This window comes from Somniosus microcephalus, chromosome 9 (assembly GCF_052327205.1).
Source record: "Somniosus microcephalus isolate GS21.2 chromosome 9, FLI_Smic_1.0, whole genome shotgun sequence".
In the NCBI taxonomy this organism is placed as follows: Eukaryota; Metazoa; Chordata; class Chondrichthyes; order Squaliformes; family Somniosidae; genus Somniosus; species Somniosus microcephalus.
The window spans coordinates 164,233,788-164,257,355 of NC_140995.1; the positions used below are offsets into that span (position 1 = coordinate 164,233,788).

The 23,568-nt window shown below is 41.5% G+C and overlaps 1 protein-coding gene across 7 annotated transcripts in view; it reads right to left on the reverse strand.

Annotated features, from left to right (window-relative positions):
• Window positions 1–23,568, reverse strand: part of usp45 (ubiquitin specific peptidase 45) — a 174,317-nt gene that overhangs the window by 149,603 nt on the left and 1,146 nt on the right. For all 7 annotated transcript variants that reach the window (XR_015079571.1, XM_085997447.1, XM_085997444.1 and 4 more), the window contains exons 2-5: window positions 22,619–22,727; window positions 18,974–19,143; window positions 8,388–8,491; window positions 6,940–7,037 (exon numbers count right to left, since the gene is read on the reverse strand). Coding sequence is in view for 6 of the 7 variants with exons in the window: in XM_085997447.1 (XP_085853573.1) it covers window positions 6,940–7,037; window positions 8,388–8,491; window positions 18,974–19,143; window positions 22,619–22,721 (475 nt within the window). In the remaining variant the exon portion in view is untranslated. The remainder of the gene's footprint in view (window positions 1–6,939; window positions 7,038–8,387; window positions 8,492–18,973; window positions 19,144–22,618; window positions 22,728–23,568) is intronic.

Sequence of the window (23,568 nt, forward strand, 5' to 3'; positions counted from 1 at the left end):
TGAAAATATGCCAAGCCAGCGAGCTAGCTCGAAAGCACGCGAAGACTTTCAGTGAAATCAATAATGATGCAATTGTAATGAGTGATAATGCTGCTGTCGGTGCTGTGTCCTACAAGGGGAAGAAACGTGGGCAGAACAGAAATGAAAAGCAATCGGAGGATGACATTTTTAATTGTAAACGCTGTGGTTACAAACACCAGTTAAGACAATGCCCAGCGTTTGGAAAAATGTGCACAAAGTGTAATGGAAAGAATCACTTTGCCAAACAATGCTTTTCAAAAGTAAAAACTAAAAGGGCAACGAGTTAATGTAATTGAGGACACTGATTTAAGTGAAACGTTTTTTGTAGGAATGGTGTCATGTGAAAATATCAAAAAGGATACAGAAAATGTGCAGCCATCAGAAATGGACAATGCTGAACATAAAGTTAACGCAGTAAAAGAGGACAAATGGATGATCCCACTGCAGGTAAATGGAGCATTAGTTACCTTGAAACTAGACACTGGGGCAAAAGCAAACTTAATCAGTATGAGTGACATTAACGATATGAAAGAAAAGCCCAAAATACAGAAAAAGTCAGTACTACTGAAGGACTATAATGGACAGAAAATAGATAGCTTAGGTGTATGCAGACTTAAAGTGACAGTCAAAGACAAAGTGCATCATCTCATGTTTTCTGTTGTGGCTGAAAGACTTGATTCACTACTGGGTGACAAAGCTTGTGAGGACTTAGAACTGGTCAAGAGAGTCTACCGTATAAACTGTGCCATAAGCAGACCAGATGACTCGGTGGATTCTGTAGTGAATAATTTCCAGGATGTGTTCAAAGGATTTGGAGTTCTACCATTCACTTACAAGATCCAGCTAAAGGAGGATGCTCAGCCAGTGGTACATGCTCCACGAAGAGTTCCAGCACCCCAGCGTGACCGGCTCAAGAATGAACTGGACAGAATGACCACACTAGGAGTCATCAGGAAAGTCGAAGAGCCAACAGACTGGGTTAACTCCATGGTATGTGTAAAGAAAAAGAACAATGATCTAAGAATATGCATGGATCCAAAGGACTTAAATGCAAACATAAAACGTGAACACTACCAGATTCCCAAGCGAGAAGAAATCACCAGTGAAATGTTAGGTGCCAGATACTTTACAAAGCTCGATGCCTCACAAGGATTTTGGCAACTAAAACTGGATGAAGAGAGCACCAAATACTGTACCTTCAACACACCATTTGGCAGGTATTGTTTCCTCAGAATGCCTTTCGGGATAATATCTGCATCTGAAATCTTTCATAGAGCGATGGAACACATAATTGAAGGTCTGGAAGGGGTTCAGGTCTATGTTGATGACATTATCATCTGGGGCTCCACACTGAAAGAACACAATGAGAGACTGACTAAAGTGCTACAGAGCATACGCCGGAATGGACTGAAGCTCAACAAAGCCAAGTGTCAGTTTGGCATCCAGGAAGTCACTTTCCTAGGAGATAATCTATCTGGTAAAGGAATAGAGCCAGATATGGAAAAAGTAAACGCCATACTCAAAATGCCCCGACCCACTGACAAAAAAGGTGTGCTACGCATCATGGGGATGATAAACTTCATTGGAAAGTTCATTCTTAACTTGTCAGCCAAGACAGCCTGTCTGCGAGACCTGCTACATAAAACAAATGAGTTCGCATGGACAGAAAGACATGAACAAGAGTGGATAAACCTCAAAACAGTGCTGACAACCACACCTGTACTCACCTTCTTTGACCCAACAAAAAGAATCAAAGTGTCAACGGATGCATCAAAAGATGGCCTAGGTGCAGTCTTGCTACAAGCAGAGGGTGAAGATTGGAAGCCTGTTGCCTATGCCTCCAGGTCTATGACTGATACTGAGTGTCGATACGCCCAGATTGAAAAGGAATGTCTAGGCTTGGTAGTTGGACTAGAAAAGTTTCATGGCTATATATATGGACTTCCCACCTTCACAGTTGAGACAGACTACAGCCCTCTGGTTGCCATCATAAAAAAAAATCTGAATGAGATGTCTCCAAGGATTCAACGACTCATGATGAAGCTGCAAAGATATGACTTTGAACTGATCTACACACCAGGCAAACACATAGTGTTAGCAGATGCACTATCCCGAGCACCCACAATGAGTCATGTGAGCTCTACTGAGGAAGACGTGGATGTTCATGTGAGTATGGTCACTGCTGCGCTGCCCGTGTCAGACACAAAATCAAAGCAAACAGCAGAAGAAACAGTACAGTAAAAGATACAGTATTACAAACAGTAATAGAGAACATTCATCATGGTTGGCCAAAAGGTTCCTGTCCAAAATATTTTCACATAAGATCAGAATTGAGTGTCGCAAGTGGACTATTACTAAAACAGAACAGCAGTCATTCCACAGGCTCTACGTCAAGACATGCTCAAAAGGATTCATGAGGGACACCTCGGAATTGAAAAATGCAAAAGGAGAGCAAGAGACACTGTTTATTGGCCTGGCATAAATAAGGACATTGAGAACATGATAGGCAAATGTGAGACATGTCAGAAACACCAAAACAAACAAGCAAAGGAACCAATGATAGTAGCTGACATACCAACAGCACCATGGCAAAAGGTTGGTATGGACCTTTTTCATTTAAATGGTAAAGACTATCTAATAGTGATTGACTACTATTCTAACTATCCTGAGATGGCGCTGCTCTCAAGCACCACACCAAGCAGTGTCATAATGCATGTGAAATCCATCTTCGCCAGACATGGAATTCCCAGGATTGCCGTTAGCAACAATGGTCCCTGCTTCAACTGTAAGGAGTGGCAACAGTTTGCAGCACAGTATGACTTTCAGCACATCACATCCAGTCCTTTGTATGCTCAGTCAAATGGTAAGGCAGAGAAAAGTGTTCAAGTTCTCAAGCAGCTACTGAAGAAAGCAACAGAAAGCAAGTCTGATCCTTATCTTGCCCTGCTGAGCTACCGAGCCTCACCTTTAGACTGTGGTTCTTCACCTGCTGAACTACTAATGGGTCACAAGTTGCGCACCACGCTACCCTGCTGTGCAAAAGAACAGCAAAGTGAGGAACTGAGACAGAGACTTCAACTGTTAAAGCTGAAACAGAAATCATACTATGACAAGTCATCCAAAACACTAAAACCATTGACAAGGGATGATGTTGTCAGGATTGAGGATCCAGATGCATGGAACAGGAAAGCTACAGTTCTTGAGGAAGTAGGACCAAGGTCATACACTGTTAGAACTGAGGAAGGACAGATTCTCAGGAGAAACCGCCGTTCCCTCCTAAAAACACAAGAGACTATTCAAGACCAGATTGATGACAATGCCGCAACTGCATCTTGTCATTCACCGCCAGAACAATCTCATGAAGACACATCAGACTTACCCGTGTTGAGAAGATCCACACGTGAAGTAAAAAAGCCTGATAGACTTAATGTTTGAGTACAATGCAAAGCTTTGAAAATGTGTTGACTGTTTTGAAAATGTTTATGTTTATAGAGCACTAACAAAAGTGTTACTGATATTATCTTTATTGTTTTCTTGAAAGTTGATTGATATTGATTTTGTTAAACCTCAAAGAAAGGGGGATGTAATGATCAATAACATGCCATTCTATAGTGGACACTAGGTGGAGCCGTAGAGCTGTATATAAGACTACACTACCCAGCTGTATGATATTAAGACTACATTACCCATGAGGCACTAGGCTACCCACAAGGCAGCAGTCAAGATGGAAGCCTCTACAGATACAGTACCTAGTCCACATGTGCTCAATAACGTAACTAGCAAAAGCTAGCTGTGTTCATAATAAGAATGTCGATTTATTAATGAACATAAGAGACAGAAGGCTGGAAACTATAGACCGGTTAGCCTAACATCTGTGGTAGGTAAAATTTTGGAGTCCATTATTAAGGAGACAGTAACAGGACAGTTAGATAATCATAATTTAATAGGACAAAGTCAGCATGGTTTTATGAAGGGGAAGTCATGTTTGACAAATTTGCTGGAGTTCTTTGAGGAAGTAACGTATAGGGTGGATAAAGGGGAACCAGTGGACGTAGTGTATTTAGACTTCCAAAAGGCATTTGACAAGGTGCCACACAAAAGATTATTGCTTAAGATAAAAAAATCACGGGATTGGGGGTAATATTCTGGCATGGATAGAGGATTGGCTATCTAACAGAAGGCAGAAAGTTGGGATAAATGGTTCATTCTCAGACTGGCAATCAGTAACTAGTGGTGTTCCGCAGGGGTCAGTGCTGAGTCCCCAACTCTTTACAATCTATATTAACGATTTGGAGGAGGGGACCGAGTGTAACATATCAAAGTTTGCAGATGATACAAAGATGGGAGGGAAAGTAGTGAGTGAGGAGGACATAAAAAACCTGCAAGGGGACATAGACAGGCTAAGTAAGTGGGCAGAGATTTGGCAGATGGAATACAAAACTGGAAAGTGTGAGGTTATGCACATTGGCAGGAAAAATCGTAGAGCAAGTTATTATCTTAATGGCAAGAAACTGGAATGTACTGAAGTACAAAGAGATCTGGGGATCCTGGTGCACGAAACTCAAAAGGTTAGTATGCAGGTGCAGCAAGTGATTAAGAAGGCCAATGGAATGTTGGCTTTCATTGCTAGGGGGATAGAATATAAAAATAGGGAGGTATTGCTTCAGTTGTACAAGGTATTGGTGAGACCGCACCTGGAATACTGCATACAGTTTTGGTGTCCATACTTAAGAAAGGACATACTTGCTCTCGAGTCAGTACAAAGAAGGTTCACTCGGTTAATCCCAGGGATGAGGGGATGGACGTATGAGGAGAGGTTGAGTAGATTGGGACTCTACTCATTGGAGTTCAGAAGAATGAGAGGCGATCTTATTGAAACATATAAGATTGTGAAGGGGTTGGATCGGGTGGATGCGGGGAAGATGTTCCCGATGATGGGTGAAACTAGAACTAGGGGGCATAGTCTTAGAATAAGGGGCTGCTCTTTCAAAACTGAGATGAGGAGGAACTACTTCACTCAGAGGGTGGTAGGTCCATGGAATATGCTGCCCCAAAAAGCTGTAGAAGCTACATCATTACATAAATTTAAAACAGAAATAGACAGTTTCCTAGAAGTAAAGGGAATTAAGGGTTACAGGGAGCGGGCAGGAATTTGGACATGAGTCTAGGTTCGGATCGGACATGGCCCTGTGGGTAGCGGAGCGGGCCCAGGGGCCGTGTAGCCTGATCCTGCTCCTATTTCGTGTGTCTAATTCTGTTAGATTCAGGAGATGGTTCTGTGATAGTAGATTGGCGGTTAGGATCAGATCAGCCATGATCTTATTGAATGGCGGAGCAGGCTCGAGGGGCCGATTGGCCTACTCCTATTTCTTATGTTCTTATGTGCTGTCACATGCATGTGTGGGGGTATTGTGGGGCAGGGGACAAGAGAGCGATCAAAGCTAGAGGGATAAATGTAATTAACCTCTACTATAAAGACGTTGCTAATAATAGAGAAAGATCAGACCCCCTCTCACCATGGTCCTGAAGAATTGTGTCCAAGCTAAAACTGACATCCAGCAAAACCCTTCGGTACCCCATACGAATCAACAGCTAGGACAGGCACACCTTATACTTTGCAAATCAATACCTCCGAGATCCTCTAGAGTGGTGCAGAGCCACTTGGGGCCACCCGGCACCAGATTCTAACTGTTAGTCCATTTTTCAAGATGACTAGCTTTCCATGAGAACCCATAACACATCATCTGCAAAAAAAAAGCACTATGATTCTGAATACTAGTCTGATGCCTTTAATAAGTACCAGGCAGCACAAACAATAAATATTGATTTTGACTGCTCCCAATAAGCTGAAGAGGCATACTTAGCAAACATCTGTCTACAACCTGATACAGAGCACATTTTTAAGGTGTACATACTTTTATGCACCTGTCTTTTCTTCTAAAGTAACTTCACGACCAGACCTAGGGCTGTACAATGTCCATATTTCAACACAGAAAATTACACAATTGGCTCAGTGGTTTTAATATTTAAAAAGTTCCTAAACCGTGTTAGAACCTTGATTGATGGCAGTCAGTCTCCAAATAGCAAATCCTGATCTTGCCTGTATTATTACTGGTAGGTAACGAGTAAAAAGCTAGTTTTTGCCAAGTGGAAGGAAGTGAAGACAAGTCAGCTTGAGCTACTTTCATGCAGTAAGTCAGATTTAGATAAGTATGAGCAGAGATCTGGGAACATGGTGCCTGCCCATTATCTTACACAGTAAATGGTACACGTAGAAATAGAGGCAGGGGCCAATTGTGATGGTTTGAGAAAATTCAAACAAAATAAAATCTTACTCTACTATGAAAAGGTATGTCAAAAGCAATTTAAATATTAAAATTTGACCAAATTAAGTGCTCATCTTAAAAATAAGATGCAATAGGGGAAGACTGCTGTAGGATTACCTGTCAGTAAACAAAGACAATCTCGCCAATTACAGCGAATTGCAACAAGTCTTTCAACTGACTAAAAGAGAAGCAACTTATAACAGTTTTTCTGCACAAGAAAAATAATGCCTGCTGCAATATTCTATTTTTGGTTGTGCAGCCCCATTAGAATCTGAAGCACATTCGATGGAAGGCATAACTAAATTGTTAGAATCCGTCATAGTTAATATGTGGTCATCCTACTGCACTGGAATAGAGATATAATCAGATGATGGTTAGAATAAAATTAAAAATATGAATTTGAACATTTAACTTCTGAATCATATCCTACATAGTTGCAGTTTATTTTCCACATATCATTGTAATAAAATACAGATTATATAGTTAGGTCTCAGTCCTACTAAAATCCCTTTAATTGTATTCCTTTAATTGGGCATGGTACACCTGAATAGAGTTCAGCTGCATTGAATGGGATAGATGCAAAAAGCTTTACCTGAGTGTGTCTTAGTAGCATGTTTTTGCAGAAAATCCAGCAAGTGAGCAAGAACCTTTTTATTGCATGGTATTAATTCCTCGTCACACTCATAGCACCTGTGAAATTAAGAGGTTTTAGAAGAAACAATACTAAAGAATACTTACTGTGCAGAATTTCTTATTTTAAAAGCACAACCTTTTACTTTCTTTTTGACTTTCATATCAAAACACTATAGATGGAACACCTTAAATGATTTAAACACTTCTTATTCCAATAGATCCATATAATAAATATTTGGCTTACAACTGTAAACAAGAAAATATATATTTGGCTTGCAACTGTAAACAAGAAAATGTAACTTAAAAAAACTTAAGCAGCAAATACTTTAGAATAAGATTTACATACAGCTGTAGGACACCAGGTCAGATTTGTGATTCTCCACAAGGTAAAATGCCTTTTACAACCAACATGCTGAGCAGATTATATACCACTTAATCTATTGATACATCACAGGACTGAAGAAATTACAGCACGGAGGGAAACCATTTGGTTCATTGTACCGGTGCTCTTCAAATTGAACTATCTACATTAATCCCATTTTGCTATACTTTCCGTGTATCCTTTTATATCCTTCCTTTTCAAAAATAGTTATCCAATTCCCTTTCAAATTAAGTCATAGCCTCTGCCTCAATAGCCACTTGTGGTAAATCATTCCAAGTTCAGTTCTGAAGGAAAAGACTTAAAAGGCCCGATGGTTTCAGCAGGAAGAAAAAGCCACCAAACCCTGGGAATGCCAGAGCAACTACAAGTTTCCAGTTTCAGTTATGGAGAAAATATACAGGTCAGATGGTCTCTGTGGGAGGAACAGACCAGGAATCCTGGGTATGCCAGAGCACCTTTTAGGTGTCAGTTGAGCAACTGAATGATCAAAGACCTCAAATAGAAAATGGTGAACAATGTAGAAAGAAATATAAAATAAATTGACAAAAACTTAAGCAACTTTCAAGCTTCTAGTCAACAAAAAAAGTTTTTCTTGCACTGGAGTTCCCTGGTAACTTAGTTCATAAATGTACAGCATTGATGATACTGGGTAATACAGGAAGGCCCTGGGTTCAATCTCTGGTACGGCAAGTGGTCTCAACAACCCCATAGCCAAAGAGAAAACCATCATCCAGGTTTCCCTCTGCTAATTTCTATGGGCCCCTACTGAAAATGCATGTTAGAATGCGCTCAACTGTGATGCCACCTAATGTGCCAACCTGCTGACACTGCTGCAGGACGTATACCCACCATGAATCACCAACTTCAGCGAGAAGAGGCAAGGAGAGAAAAAATAGACGTGGAGGGGAAAAAAACGGTGTCCTATAAGCTCAGTCTTTGTAACAACTGTATGTTAAAATTATATTACAAATTATGATGATGAATGAATTGCACTTATAACACTGTTATTACTTGATTTGCCTTACCAAACAGTCCACGAGTCCAAACTGATCACAATACAGTGGAGCTCCAAGCAAGTAGTCTGGAAATGCTTCAAAGAATGCTGATCTTGTGAGTTTTGACTGCAACCCTAAGTGTAAGAGACACTATATATAGTCAATCTAAAAAAATGTAACGGTTTCCTACAGTACTAGTATTAACTTAGAACATAAGAAATAGGAGCAGGAGTAGGCCATACGGCCCCTCGAGCCTGCTCCGCCATTCAATAAGATCATGGCTGATCATCGACCTCAACTCCACTTTCCCACCCGACCTCCAGATCCCTCGATTCCCCTAGAGTCCAAAAATCTATCTATCTCAACCTTGAATATACTCAAAGACTCAGCATTCACAGCCCTCTGGGGTAGAGAATTCCAAAGTTTCACAACCCTCGAAGTGAAGAAATTCCTCCTCATCTCGGTCTTAAATTGCCTACCCCTTATCCTGAGACTATATCCCCTAGTTCTAGACACTCCAGCCAAGGGAAACAACCTCTCAGCATCTACCCTGACAATTGTAGCAAGACTTCCTTACTCTTGTACTCCAACCCCCTTGCAATAAAGGCCAACATGCCATTTGCCTTCCTTATTATTTGCTGTACTTGCATGCTAGCTTTCTGTGATTCTTGCACGAGGACACCCAAATCTCTCTGAACACCAACATTTGAAAGTTTACCATTTAAAAAATATTCTGTTTTTCTATTCTTCCTACCCAAGTGAATAATCTCACATTTCCCTACATTATACTCCATCTGTCACCTTACTGCCTACTCACTTAGTCTATCTATATCCCTTTGCAGACTCTGTGTTCTCCTCACAGCCTACTGTCCCACCTAGCTTTGTATCAGCAGCAAACTTGGATACATTACACTCGGTCCCTTCATCTAGGTCATTAATATAGATTGTAAATAGCTGAGGCCCCAGTACTGATCCTTGCGCACCCCACTAGTTACAGTCCGTTAACCAATCCTCTATCCATCCACTATATTACCCCAACCCCCATGAGCCATCATCTTGTGCAATAACCTTTTATGTGGCACCTTAATGAATGTCTTTTGGAAATCCAAATATACTACATCCACTGGTTCCACTTTATCTACCCTGCTAGTTACATCCTCAAAAAACTAATAAATTTGTCAAACACGATTTCCCTTTCATAAAACCATGTTGACTCTGCCTAATCATGTTATGACTTTCTAAGTGTCCTGATACCACTTCCTTAACAATGTATTCCAGCATTTTCCCGACGACTGATGTCAGGCTAACTGGCCTGTAGTTCCCTGTTTTCTCTCCCTCCTTTTTTGAATAGCGGTGTTACATTTGCGACCTTCCAATCCGCTGGGTCCATTCTAGAATCTAGGGAATTTTGGAAGATCAAAACCAATGCATCCACTATCTCTTCAGCCACCTCTTTTAGAATCCTAGGATGTAGGCCGTCAGGTCCAGGGGATTTGTCGGCTTTTAGTCCCATTAGTTTCTCTAGTACTTTTTCTCTACTTATATTAATTACGTTAAGTTCCTCACCCTCATTAGCCCCTTGGTTCCCCACCATTTTTGGTATGCTTTTTGTGTCTTCTACTGTGAAGACAGATACAAAATACAGGAAACTTTCGTTTAACCGGGTTAAATGTCCGGAAAGCTCTATCTACCGGCAAAATTCAGGAGCCGTTTCCTGTAAGTTTTTTTACTTCTCGTTGCTTTTTTTTTTCCAGTCAGGCTCTGCAAGGTCTAGCTGAAGCTGTTGCTTAGCTACAGAGACGCTTTTAAGCTGCGGCCGACTGTTTTGAAGCTGCAACAGGGTTTGTTGATTCATACGGAGCTCAAAAGCTCCGTATGTTTTAACATTAGCGCTGGTTTGTACGGCAGTTTTGATGGTACGGCACCAGCTCGGTCCCGTCAGTGCCGGATATCAGAAAGTTTCCTGTATTTGTTTAACGTTTCTGCCATTTCCTTATTCCCCATAATAATTTCTCCTGTCTCAGCCTCTAAAGGACCAACTTTTACTTTTGTTACTCACTTCCTTTTTACATACAATCTGCTTTTACATTTCTTGCTAGTTTTCTCTCATTCTATTTTTTCCCTTTTTATCAATTTTTTGGTCATCTTTTGCTGGTTAGAGAAACTCTCCCAATCCTCAGGCTTACTGCTATTCTTCGCAACATTATAAGCTTTTTCTCTCAATCTAATGCTATCATTAACTTTTTTAGTTAGCCACGGTTGGATCACTTTTCCCGTGGAGTTTTTGTTTCTCAATGGAATGTATTTTTGTTCAGAATTGGGAAATATTTTTTTAAATGCTAGCCACTGCTTATCTACCGCCATACCTTTTAATCTATTTTTCCAATCTACCTTAGCCAACTCGCCCTTCATACCTATGTAATTGGCTTTATTTAAGTTTATTAACACTCTAGTTTCAGACTTAGGCAAGTCACTCTCAAACTTAACATAAAATTCCAATTTTATTATGATCATTCTGCCCCAGAGAATCCTTTACTATGAGATTGCTAATTAACCCTTACTCATTACACAATTACAAGATCTAAAATAGCCTGTTCCCTGGTTGGTTCTATGACGTATTGTTCTAGGAAACTGTCCCGAATGCATTCCATGAACTCATCCCCCAGACTACCAATGCCAATCTAGATGAAGATTAAAGTCCCCCCCTTTGTTCCTTACTATTTCTTGATTAATATTGTGTCCAACTAGCTACTGTTAGGGGACCTATATATTATTCCCATCTGTGTTTTCTGCCCCTTGTTATTTCTTATCTCCATCCATACTGATTCTACTTCCTGATCTTCCGAGCCAAGATCCTTTCTCTCTATTGCCCTTATGTCATCCTTTATTATCGGGTCTACTCCCCCTCTTTTTCCATTCTGCCTGTCTTTTCGAAACGTCAAGTACCCTGGAACATTTAGTTCCCAACCTTGGTCACCTTGCAACCACGTCTCTATAATGACTATTAGATCAAACCCATTTATCTCTATTTGTGCCATGACTTCATCTATCTTGTAACGAATGCTTTGTGCATTCAGATAAAGAACCTTTAATTTAGATTTTTTACCATTATTCCCTGCTTTGACCTTATTCTCTGCTGCACTGCTACCGTTAAACTCTGTCCCTTCAGGTCAAACACTGCTTATTTTTACCCAAATCGCTACATTGCTCTATTGCTTTGACCTTTCTCTTTAGATTTCTAAATTTCCCTCACCTGACCCCCTCCCCCGCCTTTTTTAGTTTCAAGTCCTATCTACAGCCCTAGTTATTCGATTTGCCAGGACGCTGGTCTCAGCTCGGTTCAAGTGGAGCCCATCCCGAAGGAACAGCTCCCTCTTTCCCTAGTACTGGTGCCAGTGCCCCATGAATTGAAACCCCTTCTTTGAGCTATGCATTTAACTCTCCGATCTGCTTGACCCAATGCCAATTTGCACGTGGCTCAGGTAGTAATCAAGAGATTATTACCCTTGAGGTTCTGCTTATTAATTTAGACCCTAGCTCCTCAAACTCCCTCAGCAGAACCTCACTGTTAGTTCTACCTATGTCGTTGGTTCCTACATGGACCACGACAATTGGATCCTCCCCCTCCCACTCCAAGTTCTTCACCAGCCGCGAGGAGATACCTTTAACCTTGAAAACACAGCCTTCGGGAGACTCTTTCATGGCTGCAAAGAACAGTATCTATCCCCCGATTATACTTTCCCCTACTGCTACCACATTCCTTCCTTCTCCCCCACTTGGGTGGCCCCCTATACTGTGGTCAGTTTGCCCATCCTCATCCATACAGATAGCAAGTACCTCGTACCTGTTGGACAAGGGCCAGGGCTGAGACTCCTCCATCAGAATCAGGGGAATTTATAATGGGGAACAAAGAAATGGTAGACCAATTAAATACATATTTTGGTTCTGTCTTCACAAAGGAGGACACAAATAACCTCCCAGAGATGTCGGGGAACATAGGGTCTGATGAAAGGGGGGAACTGAAAGAAATCAGTATTTGTAGGGAAATGGTGTTAGGAAAATTGACGGGATTGAAGGCCAATAAATCCCCAGGGCCTGATAATCTACATCCTAGGGTACTTAAGGAAGTGGCCCTAGAAATAGTTGATGCATTGCTGATCATCTTCCAACATTCGATGGAATCTGGAACAGTACCCATGGATTGGAGGGTAGCTAATGTTACCCCACTATTTAAAAAAGGTGGTAGAGAGAAAACGGGGAATTACAGACCGGTAAGCCTGACGTTGGTAGTGGGGAAAATGCTAGAGTCCATTATAAAAGATGTAATAGCAGAGCACTTGGAAAACAGTGACAGGATCGGACAAAGTCAACATGGATTTACAAAAGGTAAATCATGCTTGACTAATCTACTAGAATTTTTTGAGGATGTAACTGGTAAAATAAATAAGGGAGAACCAGTGGATGTGGTGTATTTGGACTTTCAAAAGGCTTTTGATAAGGTCCTGCATTAAGAGATTAGCGTGTAAAGTTAAGGCACATGGGATTGGGGGTAAGGTATTGACTTGGATAGAGAACTGGTTGGCAGACAGAAAGCAAAGAGTTGGAATAAACGGGTCTTTTTCTGAGTGGCAGGCAGCGACTAGTGGGGTACCGCAGGGATCGATCCTTGGACCTCAGCTATTCACAATATATATTAATGATCTGGAGAAGGGAACTAGATGTAATCTCTCCAAGTTTGCAGACGACACAAAGCTGGGTGGGCGTATGTGCTGTGAGGAGGATGCCAAGAAACTCCAGGATGATTTGGACAGGTTGGGTGATTGGGCAGAAGCATGGCAGATGCAATATAACGTGGATAAATGCGAGGTTATCCACTTTGGTGTCAAAAACAGGAAGGCAGATTATTATCTGAATGGCAATAGATTGGGAGAAGGGGAAGTGCAATGAGACCTGGGTGTCCTTGTGCACCAGTCGCTGAAGGTAAGCATGCAGGTGCAGCAGGCGGTTAAGAAGGCAAATGGTATGTTGGCCTTCGTAGCGAGAGGGTTTGAGTACAGGAACAAGGATGTCTTGCTGTAGTTGTACAGGGCCTTGGTGAGACCACACCTTGAGTATTGTGTGCAGTTTTGGTCGCCTTATCTGAGGAAGGATGTTCTTGCCATGGAAGAAGTGCAGCGAAGATTCACCAGGCTGATACCTGGGATGGCAGGAATGACGTATGAGGAGAGATTGGGTCGAATGGGCTTATACTCGCTGGAGTTTAGAAGAATGAGAGGGGGTCTCATTGAAACTTATAAAATTCTGACAGGACTGGACAGACTAGATGCAGGAAGGATGTTCCCGATGGTCGGGGAGTCCAGAACCAGGGGTCACAGTCTAAGGATAAGGGGTAAGCCATTTAGGACAAAAATGAGGAGGAATTTCTTCATCCAGAGAGTGGTGAACCTGTGGAATTCTCTACCACAGAAGGCAGTAGAGGCCAATTCATTAAATATATTCAAGAAGGAGTTGGATATATTTCTTAAGGCTAAAGGGATCAAGGGGTATGGGGAGAAAGCAGGGACAGGGTACTGAATTTGGATGATCAGCCATGATCTCATTGAATGGCGGAGCAGGCTCGAGGGGCCGAATGGCCTACTCCTGCTCCTATCTTCTATGTTTACTGCATCCCAGGTCTCCATACCTTCCTGACTCGCGGTCACACCCTCCTGTCCTTGACTACTGACAAATTTATAACAGGTTTCGTGTTGTCAGCATAATTCAGTAAGGCAGAATAGTGGGCACATCAACTTTCACTTGAGCTATGAAAACTAATTAGTCCTTCCAAACTAGTCGTGTATGGAGAGAGCATTCTGAGCTACTGTTTAATACAACATCAACTTGCATCGATATAGCAATGTAGAAAGGCCTCACAAAGGCGTAATCAGACAAAAATGGATGCCAGGCCAAAGGAGGAGATATTAGGAGAGGCAACTAAAAGTTTGGTCAAAGGGTGGGTTTTAAGGAGAGTCTTAAAAGGAGGAGAGGGAGCTGCAGAGGCAGAAAGTTTAGGCTTTTCCAAAGCATGGGGCCTAAATGGCTGAAGGTACAGCCACCAATAGTGGGGCGAAGGGATGGGAATGCACGAGGCCAGAGTTTGGAGGAACGGAGAGTTCTGGGTGGAGCGGGGGTGGCTGTGGGAGGTTAGAGATAGGGAGTGGCAAGGCCATGAAGGGATTTTAACACGATGATGAGAATTTTAAATTTGAGGCACTGGGGGGGTGCTGAGAACCAATGTAGGTCAGCAAGGACAGGGATCATAGAATCCAAGAAACTTGCAGCACAGAAGGAGGCCATTTGTCCCATCATGCCTGTGCTGGCTCTTTGAAAGAGCAGCTGTGCTTCATTCCACACCCTGCTTTTTGTCCCTAACCCTGCAAGTTCTTCATCCTCAAGTACTTGCCCAGCTCCCTTTTAAAATTATTTATGGAATCAGCTTCCACCACTTTTTCAGGTAGAGCATTCCAAATCCCGACAACTCTTCATCTCCCCTCTAGATCTTTTGCCAATGATTTTAAATCCATCACCTCCGGTTATTGACCCACTCACCAGAGGGAATCGTTTTTCTCTATCAAAACCTCTATTAGGTCACCTCTTAACCTTCTTTGTTCCAAGGAGAACAGTCCTAATTTTTCCAACCTCTCCTCATAACTGAAGTCGCTCATCCTTGGTAGCATCTTGGTAAACCTCCTCTGGACCCTTTCGAAGACCATTACCTCTTTCCTGAAGTGTGGTGCCCAGAATTGTCCACAATACTCCAGCTGAGGCCTAACCAGTGATTTACAAAGTTCTAGCATGATCTCTTTACTTGTATATTCTATATCTCTATTTATAAACACAAGTAACCCATATGCTTTTTTAGCCACCTTATCAACTTGCCCTGCCACCTTTAAGGATTTGTGTATATGGACACCAAGGTCTCTCTGCTCAAATACACATTTCAAAATCGTGCCATTTATGATATATTGGCCCAGAAATTCGGGTCCCCACGGGTGAGTACGTGCTGGGTACTCCCGCGTAGGCCCAACGAAAGTGCCGGTTTCGTGCATGCACGGGAAACCGGAACTTCCGTTCCCTTAAAGGAAGGGGTTCACAGGTCGAACGCATGCGCCGGAGAAGCAGCGCGTGCGCCTGGAACTTCCGTTTTTTTACAGGTTTCTCCGGGAGGGTAAGTCTCCAGGAGTTACACTTTTAAAAAGCAGTCGCAAGGCCTGCGTTTAACAAGGTAAGTGGTGAATTAAGTAAAATTTAAACATTTTTTCCACAGGTTTATTATTTTTAAATACTTTAAAGAAAGGTAAGTTTATTTTTAGCCCTGTTAGAAACTGTAATTAATTTTTTCAAAAATTTAAATTATTGTTTAAAATAGTTATTTTATGTAATTTATAGTTATTTTTAAAATGTCATGTTTTTTTAAAATTTATTTGAAGTTCTAGTTATGTTTTGGGGCTGATTTGTATTTATAGTTTTGACAGCTCTTCCTGTCAAATTTATGAATGGGCATTACCTGCTACCATTGGCTCTCCATGGCCCACGTGATCCCAGGGGACGCTTCGAACTAACAGCGCCCCTGGGATACGCAAGCACTGCGCGCCGGCAGTTGGAGGAGGCACAGGATCGGAATCCCATGCGGGCCCACAGCACAACGGCCGGTGCACTAGGTAAGTGCAGGTCGGAGGCGTGCACCCGCGGGAAGCCTCCGACCCAAATTTCTGGGCCACTGTCTTTCCATATTAGCTCTCCCAAAATGCATCACTTCACACTTCTCTGCACTGAACTCCATCTCCCATGCTTCTGCCCATTTCACCATCCTGTCGTCTACAACTATCCTCATCACTATCTACTACGTTGCCAAGTTTTGTATCATCTGCAAACTTTATAATGCTGCTCCCTGCAACCGAGTCTAGGTTGTTTACAAAAATTGAAGAGTAATGGATCCAAAACTGACCCTTGGGGAACACCACTGCAAACTACTTCCCAGTCTGAAAAACATCCATCCACCATCACCCTCTGCTTTCTGTCACTGAGCCGAATTCTGTATCCATACCGCCACTTTCCCCTTAATTCCATGGGCTTCCATCTTCTTAACAAGCCACCTGTGTGGCACTTTGATGAATACCTTCCTAAAGTCCATATATACATCTACCGCACTACCTTGATTAACCTTCTCCGTTACCGCAAATATTTCAACCAAGTTAGTCAGACACAATTTGCCTTGAACAAATCCTCTCCTTGATTAACCCATGACTTTCCAAATGAAAGTTTACTTTGTCCCTGATAATGGTTTCCAATAACTTCCCCACCACTGATGTTTGGCTGACTGGCCTGTAGTTTCCTGGTTTATCCCTCTCTAGCACTACTCCTGTATCCAATGAGGATTGTGGCCAATGCCTCTGCTCTCTCTACCGTTGCTTCTTTCAGCAGCCTAGGATGCATTCCATCCGGACCAGGTGACTTAACTTTCAGTAATGCTAATCTTTTTAGTACGCCTTCTCTATCTATTACTATCCTGTCCATAATTTCCCTCTCTTTTAGTGTAACCTTCATATCATCCGCTTCCTTTGTGAAAACAGATGCAAAGTATTCATTTAGTGCTTTAGCCATGTCCTCTGCCTCTACATGAAGATTTCCCTTTGAGACCTTGCGATGATGGGTAAGCAGGACTTGGTGTGGGATGGGAGAGGGACAGAAGAGTTTTGGATAAGCTAAGATTTACTGAGCGTGGATGATGGGAGGTCAGCCAGGAGACCATTGGAATAGTCAAGGTATAGGTTAGGGTTACAGCAGCGGATGGGTTAAAGCAGGTGATGCTACAGGTGCAAATAAGCTGTCTTTGTGATGGAGAAGATAGCAGGTCAAAATCTCAGCTCAGGGTCGAATTGAAGATTGAGGTTGCGAACAGTCTGGTTCAACCTGGCACAATGGCCAGGGAGGAAGGTGGAATCAGTAGCAAGCGTACTGAGTTTGTGGAAGGGACCGAAGATTATGACTTCAGTCTTGCCAAAGTTTAACTGGAGGAAATTGCAGATCATCCAAGACTGGATGTTGGACAAGCAGTCCGAAAACACAGAGGCAGTAAAGAGAGGTGATGGAGAGGTAGAGTAGGGTATCATACATGTGGAAGCTAACCCCATGTCAGATGAGCACGGTGGCATAGTGGTTAGCACTGTTGCCTCACAGCGCCAGGGACCCGGGTTCGAATCCGGCCTCGGGCGACTGTCTGTGTGGAGTTTGCACATTCTCCCCGTGTTTGCGTGGGTTTCCTCCCACAGTCCAAAGATGTGCGGGTTAGGTTGATTGGCTATGATAAATTGACCCTTAGTGTTAGGGGGATTAAATACGTGGGGTTACGGGGATCGGGTGGAATATGTGTCGGTGCAGGCTCGATGGGCTGAAATGGCCTCTATCTGCACTGTGGGGTTTCTGTGATTTTCTGTGTGAGATGGAGAACAGTAATGAAGAAAATAATGGCACTAAAGAGTGACAAATCCCCAGGGACAAATGGTTTCCATCCCAGGGTTTTAAAGGAAGTAGGTAAACACATTGCAGATGCCTTAACTATAATCTTCCAAAGTTCTCTCGATTCAGGAACCGTTCCTTTAGATTGGAAAATTGTGCATGTCACTCCGCTATTTAAAAATGGCGAGAGGGAAACCAGGGAAGTATAGACCAGTTAGATTAACATCTGTTGTCGGGAAATTACTAGATTCTATAATTAAGGATAGGGTGACTGAACATCATGAAAATTTTCAGCTGATCAGACAAGAGCCATGGATTTATGAAAGGTAGGTCATGCCTGACAAACCTGATTGAATTTTTGGAGGAGGTGACTGAAGTAGTGGACAGGGGAATGTCTATGAAAGTTATTTATATGGACTTCCAGAAGGCATTTGATAAGAGACTCTTAACTAAGGTAGAAGCCCATGGAATTGAAGGTAAATTATTGACCTCGTTAGGAAATTGGCTGAGTGGCAGGAGACAGAGAGTAGAGATAATGAGTAGGTACTCTAACTGGCAGGGTGTGACTAGTGGTGTCCCACAGGGATTGGTGTTGGGGCCGAACTATTCACAGTATTTATTAACGACTTAGATGATGGCACAAAAAGCCATATATCCAAATTTGCCACTGACACAAAGATAGGCAGCATTGTAGGCAATGTCAAACAGTTACAATCATGTTACAGTAAGCATCACCATTATTTAACTAAGTTAAAGTAAGTTATTCTAACCTTGCATAGGTCATAGGTGATGTCACAGTGGCACTACCTCATGCACTGCTTGGCACCCTACCAAGGGCATTCACATGTTGGAGGCCATTGAAAGAAAGACAACAAGGACTTCAGGCTCTAAATTATCAAGAACTGCTTACAAAAATAAGCTGAGCATGATGGAGTCAATGATGGTGTGGGTTGTAATGGTATGTGGAAGGAATAGGTTTGATGGGCCGAATGGCCTTTACTTATTTCATGCTTGCTTATCCTCTAAATTGAACTTTCAATTACATGTTAATTCCCTATGAAGGAAACAAAGTTGTAAACCTAAATAAAATATTACAACACTTTAGATATGTTGCTTACCTGGTAACCGCATTTCAGACACAACCAAACATTTGGTGAAACGTCAGGCTTTTCATCATGTGTTTTCAAACTTTTGGCACATTCTGCACAAACTGACCAGTGGTTCTGAGTAACTGCCTTCTTCACTTGGATCAGATCCACTGCTTTGCCAATATGCTGGCAGGCAGAGCCTAAAAATTATATATATGATTTAGAAAGTAGGCAACAAATCTACTTTATCTAAATTTTGATTTGACTTAGTTTATAGCAAAGGTGAAATGTACGTATAGGATGTCGATCTTAAATTGTATACTCTGCGGCTTGGAGTTTAGTTTTTTTTTTAAACAAGTTAAGTAATGACAGGTTAAATGGTTTCTTGCTAAGAATTCCGAACATAGGAACATAGAGAGTAGGCCATTCATCCCGAGCCTGTTCCGCCTTCAATGAGCTCATGGCTGATCTGCGACCTAACTCCATGTACCTGCCTTTGGCCCATATCCCTTGGTTAATAAAAAGCTAACATCTCCGATTTAAAATTAACAACTGATCTAGCATCAATTGTCGTTTGTGGTAGGGAGTTCCAAACTTCTACCACCAACATTATTTAAAACACAACTGCAGTACTGATCAAAGCTTCTATTTCAGTATCAATTTATGGCAATTACAAGTATCCCTTCTTAAGTCCTACACTGATCTACTATATTTTGCAATATAACAAGTAAGGCAATACAACATTTGTTTCTCCACAGGGGAAAGACTCAGTTTTGCCTCACTACTTATGTATGCATTAGCTTAAGAGTGCCCAATCTTTTTATCTTCATGGGCCACTTAGGTGCACACCATGGAACCTATGGCTCACATAAAGTTTAAAATCAATATTCCTATTAATGTGTATATATTTTAATATGTGAATACTTCAGATCTTGGTGTTCTGGTTTAAAATGTATCCACCACCAATAAGGCAATAGCACCAAGATCAGCTCTTTCCAAACCTTCACACAATCAAAATTCAAACAGGACAATCCGGTAAGTAAAAATATAGCACAAAAACAACTTAGTCGGCTTTATGGGCTTAATGTACAGAGCACAAGGGCTAGAAAGGGCCCACTGTTTGGACACCACTGCATTAGCTACACTATTTAATTTCTAACTACAGTTTATCGCACAATGGGCAATACTAAAAATGATGCACATGTTGGTGGTGTGGTTATATAGCAAGGGATAAATACATCAACCAAGACCAATTTTTCCTACAGATTTATAGACAGTGGTACAAATACATAAAGCAACATTGCACCTAATTTTGTGGTACTAAAATTATACCATGCACAGCTTAATATGGGAGCATTGTATTTATAAATCACTCCAAGTCTGTAAGTTGCATTATACTGTGGTATGGAATAAAGAACTGGTCTTAAAGTACATACGTGTAGTAGCAGCACAGATAAGCCTCTTCAGAATCTTCTGGGTCATACAGCCCTCCCATGGCATTATTTCACAAAAATATTATTTCTAGGAAGTGTCAGGTATTTGAATTTGCATCTGTACCAAAGGATTCTAACTCATATCGCAATTGGATATTTGGGAATTGAAATACTGCACATGAATAAAGGCCAGGTTCAAAAAAATATAAACACGTTATTACCTTTCACTTCTTTAGGAACCACTTACTACTTTGACCTTTTACACAAGTGCAAGAGAACACTTTTGTTTACACCCTCAAAAAAGCAATTACAAAAGAACTTGATTTTAAAAAATCTATTTATATGGAGAATTAACCAGGATTGTGGCCAATCATTCCATTCCTTTCATTAAATTGGTTTTGGTCATATATTAGGAGTATCTTAGAGTTACTGAAAGATTAATCAAGATGATACCACTAACTAGATGAGCTGGTTACAGTTGTTATTTTAGACCTTGCTGTAGTAATTAGAAATCATGGCAAGTCAAAGATGATCTTTCACTGATTTTAGGTGTTTGCCACAAAGAGTTGCCACCTGGCTTGTTTTTCCACCAGTCCAACTGAAATTTCAAAATGCCAGTTCATTTTTTGCACATGATTCAATTAAAACCAGACACTGTACGGTCAATTAAACCAATCAACTGATGACAATTTCATCAACCTAGCTGGGCCAGTGAAAATCCAGCTAGACGACACTGTGGCCACAAATGGGAATTTTTCAAATCATATTTGTCAGTCATATGTACTTATTACATCATTAAATATTTTTTCAAATCAGCATACAGTCCTCTCAGACAGGAGGAGGAGGACCATTCTGTGGGAAAGAAGGAAGTTGACCACACAATTTTCACCTTGTTTATAAGCAAGTTAGGGCAATTTTCTATTCGCAGATGCTGATCGGCCTGCTGTGTATTTCGATCAATTTCTGTTTTTATTTTAAGTTCAGTCACTCCTAAGCAACAATAACTGAACAAACTGGCTCGTATCCAAAACACAACTACAAGAGCATTATACTTGTATCATCATGCCACATACAAGTTTGACGAGTGAAAAACTTGCACGTGCCACAGCCCTTTAAACACTGGCTAAATTATTAACCAGTAATACCTAAAAGCTACCTATAGAACTGATAGATATTACAGTGGATTAATGCACAGAGATTACTGTAAACAAGTAATGTAATAACTGAGAATGTGTATATTAGTACATGGTAGTAGCTTATTTTCAAAGTATGGGCTCACCAGGTGAAAAACAATTTGGCACAAGTTCTTAAGTTGCCATGAATTATTCAAGCATGATTTTTTTTTTTAAACTCTACTAATGCTTATGATGAACATTCCATTATATTTTATACTGGCTGTGCCTACTGTTTAATTGGCTATCAAGCCCCTATTCCAGCCCAAAATATAATGGAACTTTTATTAAATTCCCATTATCCACAATTATCTAGTTTTACAATTCTACCCAAAAAGGACAATCTTCCTAACCACAAAGGTACAGGTACACTATCCCTTATCCGAAAGCCTTGGGACCAGCTGAGTTTCGGTTTTTGGAATTTTTCGGATTTCAGAAGGTATTATTATAAGACTGGGAAATTTGTATTTAATATAAATTTTAAAAGTTCAGGCTACCTCTTGCGACTGTTCCATGTCTCATTCCCCTTCCTGCTTCTCTGGAAAGCCGGATATCGGCTGACTCTTACTAAGCTGGCCCGCAAATCAGGTCGGGGTCGGGTGGTGGGGAGAAAAGAATATCGGAAGGGCTGCGGTTCAGGTCGGGGGGGGGGGGGGGGGGGGGGGGGGGGTCGGTCGGGGGGGGAGAAAAGAATATCGGACGGGCCGCGGTTCAGGTCGGGAGAAAAGAATATTGGACGGGCCGCGGTTCAGGTCGGGAGAAAAGAATATCGGACGGGCCGCGGTTCGGTTCGGGTGGGGGAGAAAAGAATATCGGACGGGCCGCTGTATTGTTGGGTTCACTCTCCCGGTACCTCCTTCACACTGCCCGGCTCGGCCTGCAATCTCCTACACAGGAGGGAACTCTGTGACCCTCTGCCCTGCTCAGCGTAAGTCGTGCGCCACTCTGGTCATGTTGTGCACACGACTTACGCTGAACGAAAAAACTTTCGGTTTTTAGAGGTTTTCGGAAGTTCGGATAAAGGATAGTCTACCTGTATTACTATTATAAAAACAGAAACTATGTCTTACCCGAGACTTCATCAGATGAATCTTCATCTTGAGGCTTTTCAGGCCTTCTGCTTTTCTTCGTCATTTCACCATTACTTCGGGAGAATGGGTCTTTTACCCGCATCTGTCACTGATAATTTAACATGCTGCATAAGTAACTTTACAAGAATGAACTAGTACAACAAACAGCTGTAAGACTTAACACTAATAGTTTCTTAATTTAAAAAAAGTTTAGAAGTTAAGACCCAGAGTATAGGACAAACTTAATGTCAAAAAGATTAAGGGGGGCTTGAAGCCACAGCTTTTCCAGAATGTCAGAGCAAAACGACTATGAGGGTCATTTTCATTTTCACACCTTTGGCAGTAAACTGGCAGATCGCCTAGCCCCTATATGCCTCCAATTCAACTATGATTATTGTCTTCCAAGGTGCTGCATGATAGAAGCCCCAGTTAATATGAAAGTGCGGCTGTAGCTCAAGGATGTTAAGAAATGCAGTATATTTGTACTCAATGCAATGTTTTGCCAACATTTGCAGAGCTGATTTGTGCTACAGTAAGTACAAGTATACAATACTGCCACAATGAAAAGCCAATATGTTTATCAGAGTTTTCATAAACAAATAAATACATATAGAACTATTAGATCTCTTGTGGCAAAAAGAAGCAAAAAAGTTGCAGGTGTTGCTCAAAGGCAGTCTGGGACCTCTAGGGTACTAGTCTTGCAGTAGCTTAAATTGTCAAGTATTTGCAAATTTACTGAACTCATCTATAATGTATGAGGTAGAAGTATTACACACATTACTGAAAACGAGAGATAAAAGATGGGTTTTTTTCAGGTTTCAGTACTTAGTTTTAGGATTTTTTTTTTGTTTGCACCAAATCAGGTGATTTATCAGTGTTCATATTAAGAGAAAGTAAAAAAATCAGATGCAAACCAGAAAGCCTTACACCTGTACAGCCTGGGAACACAA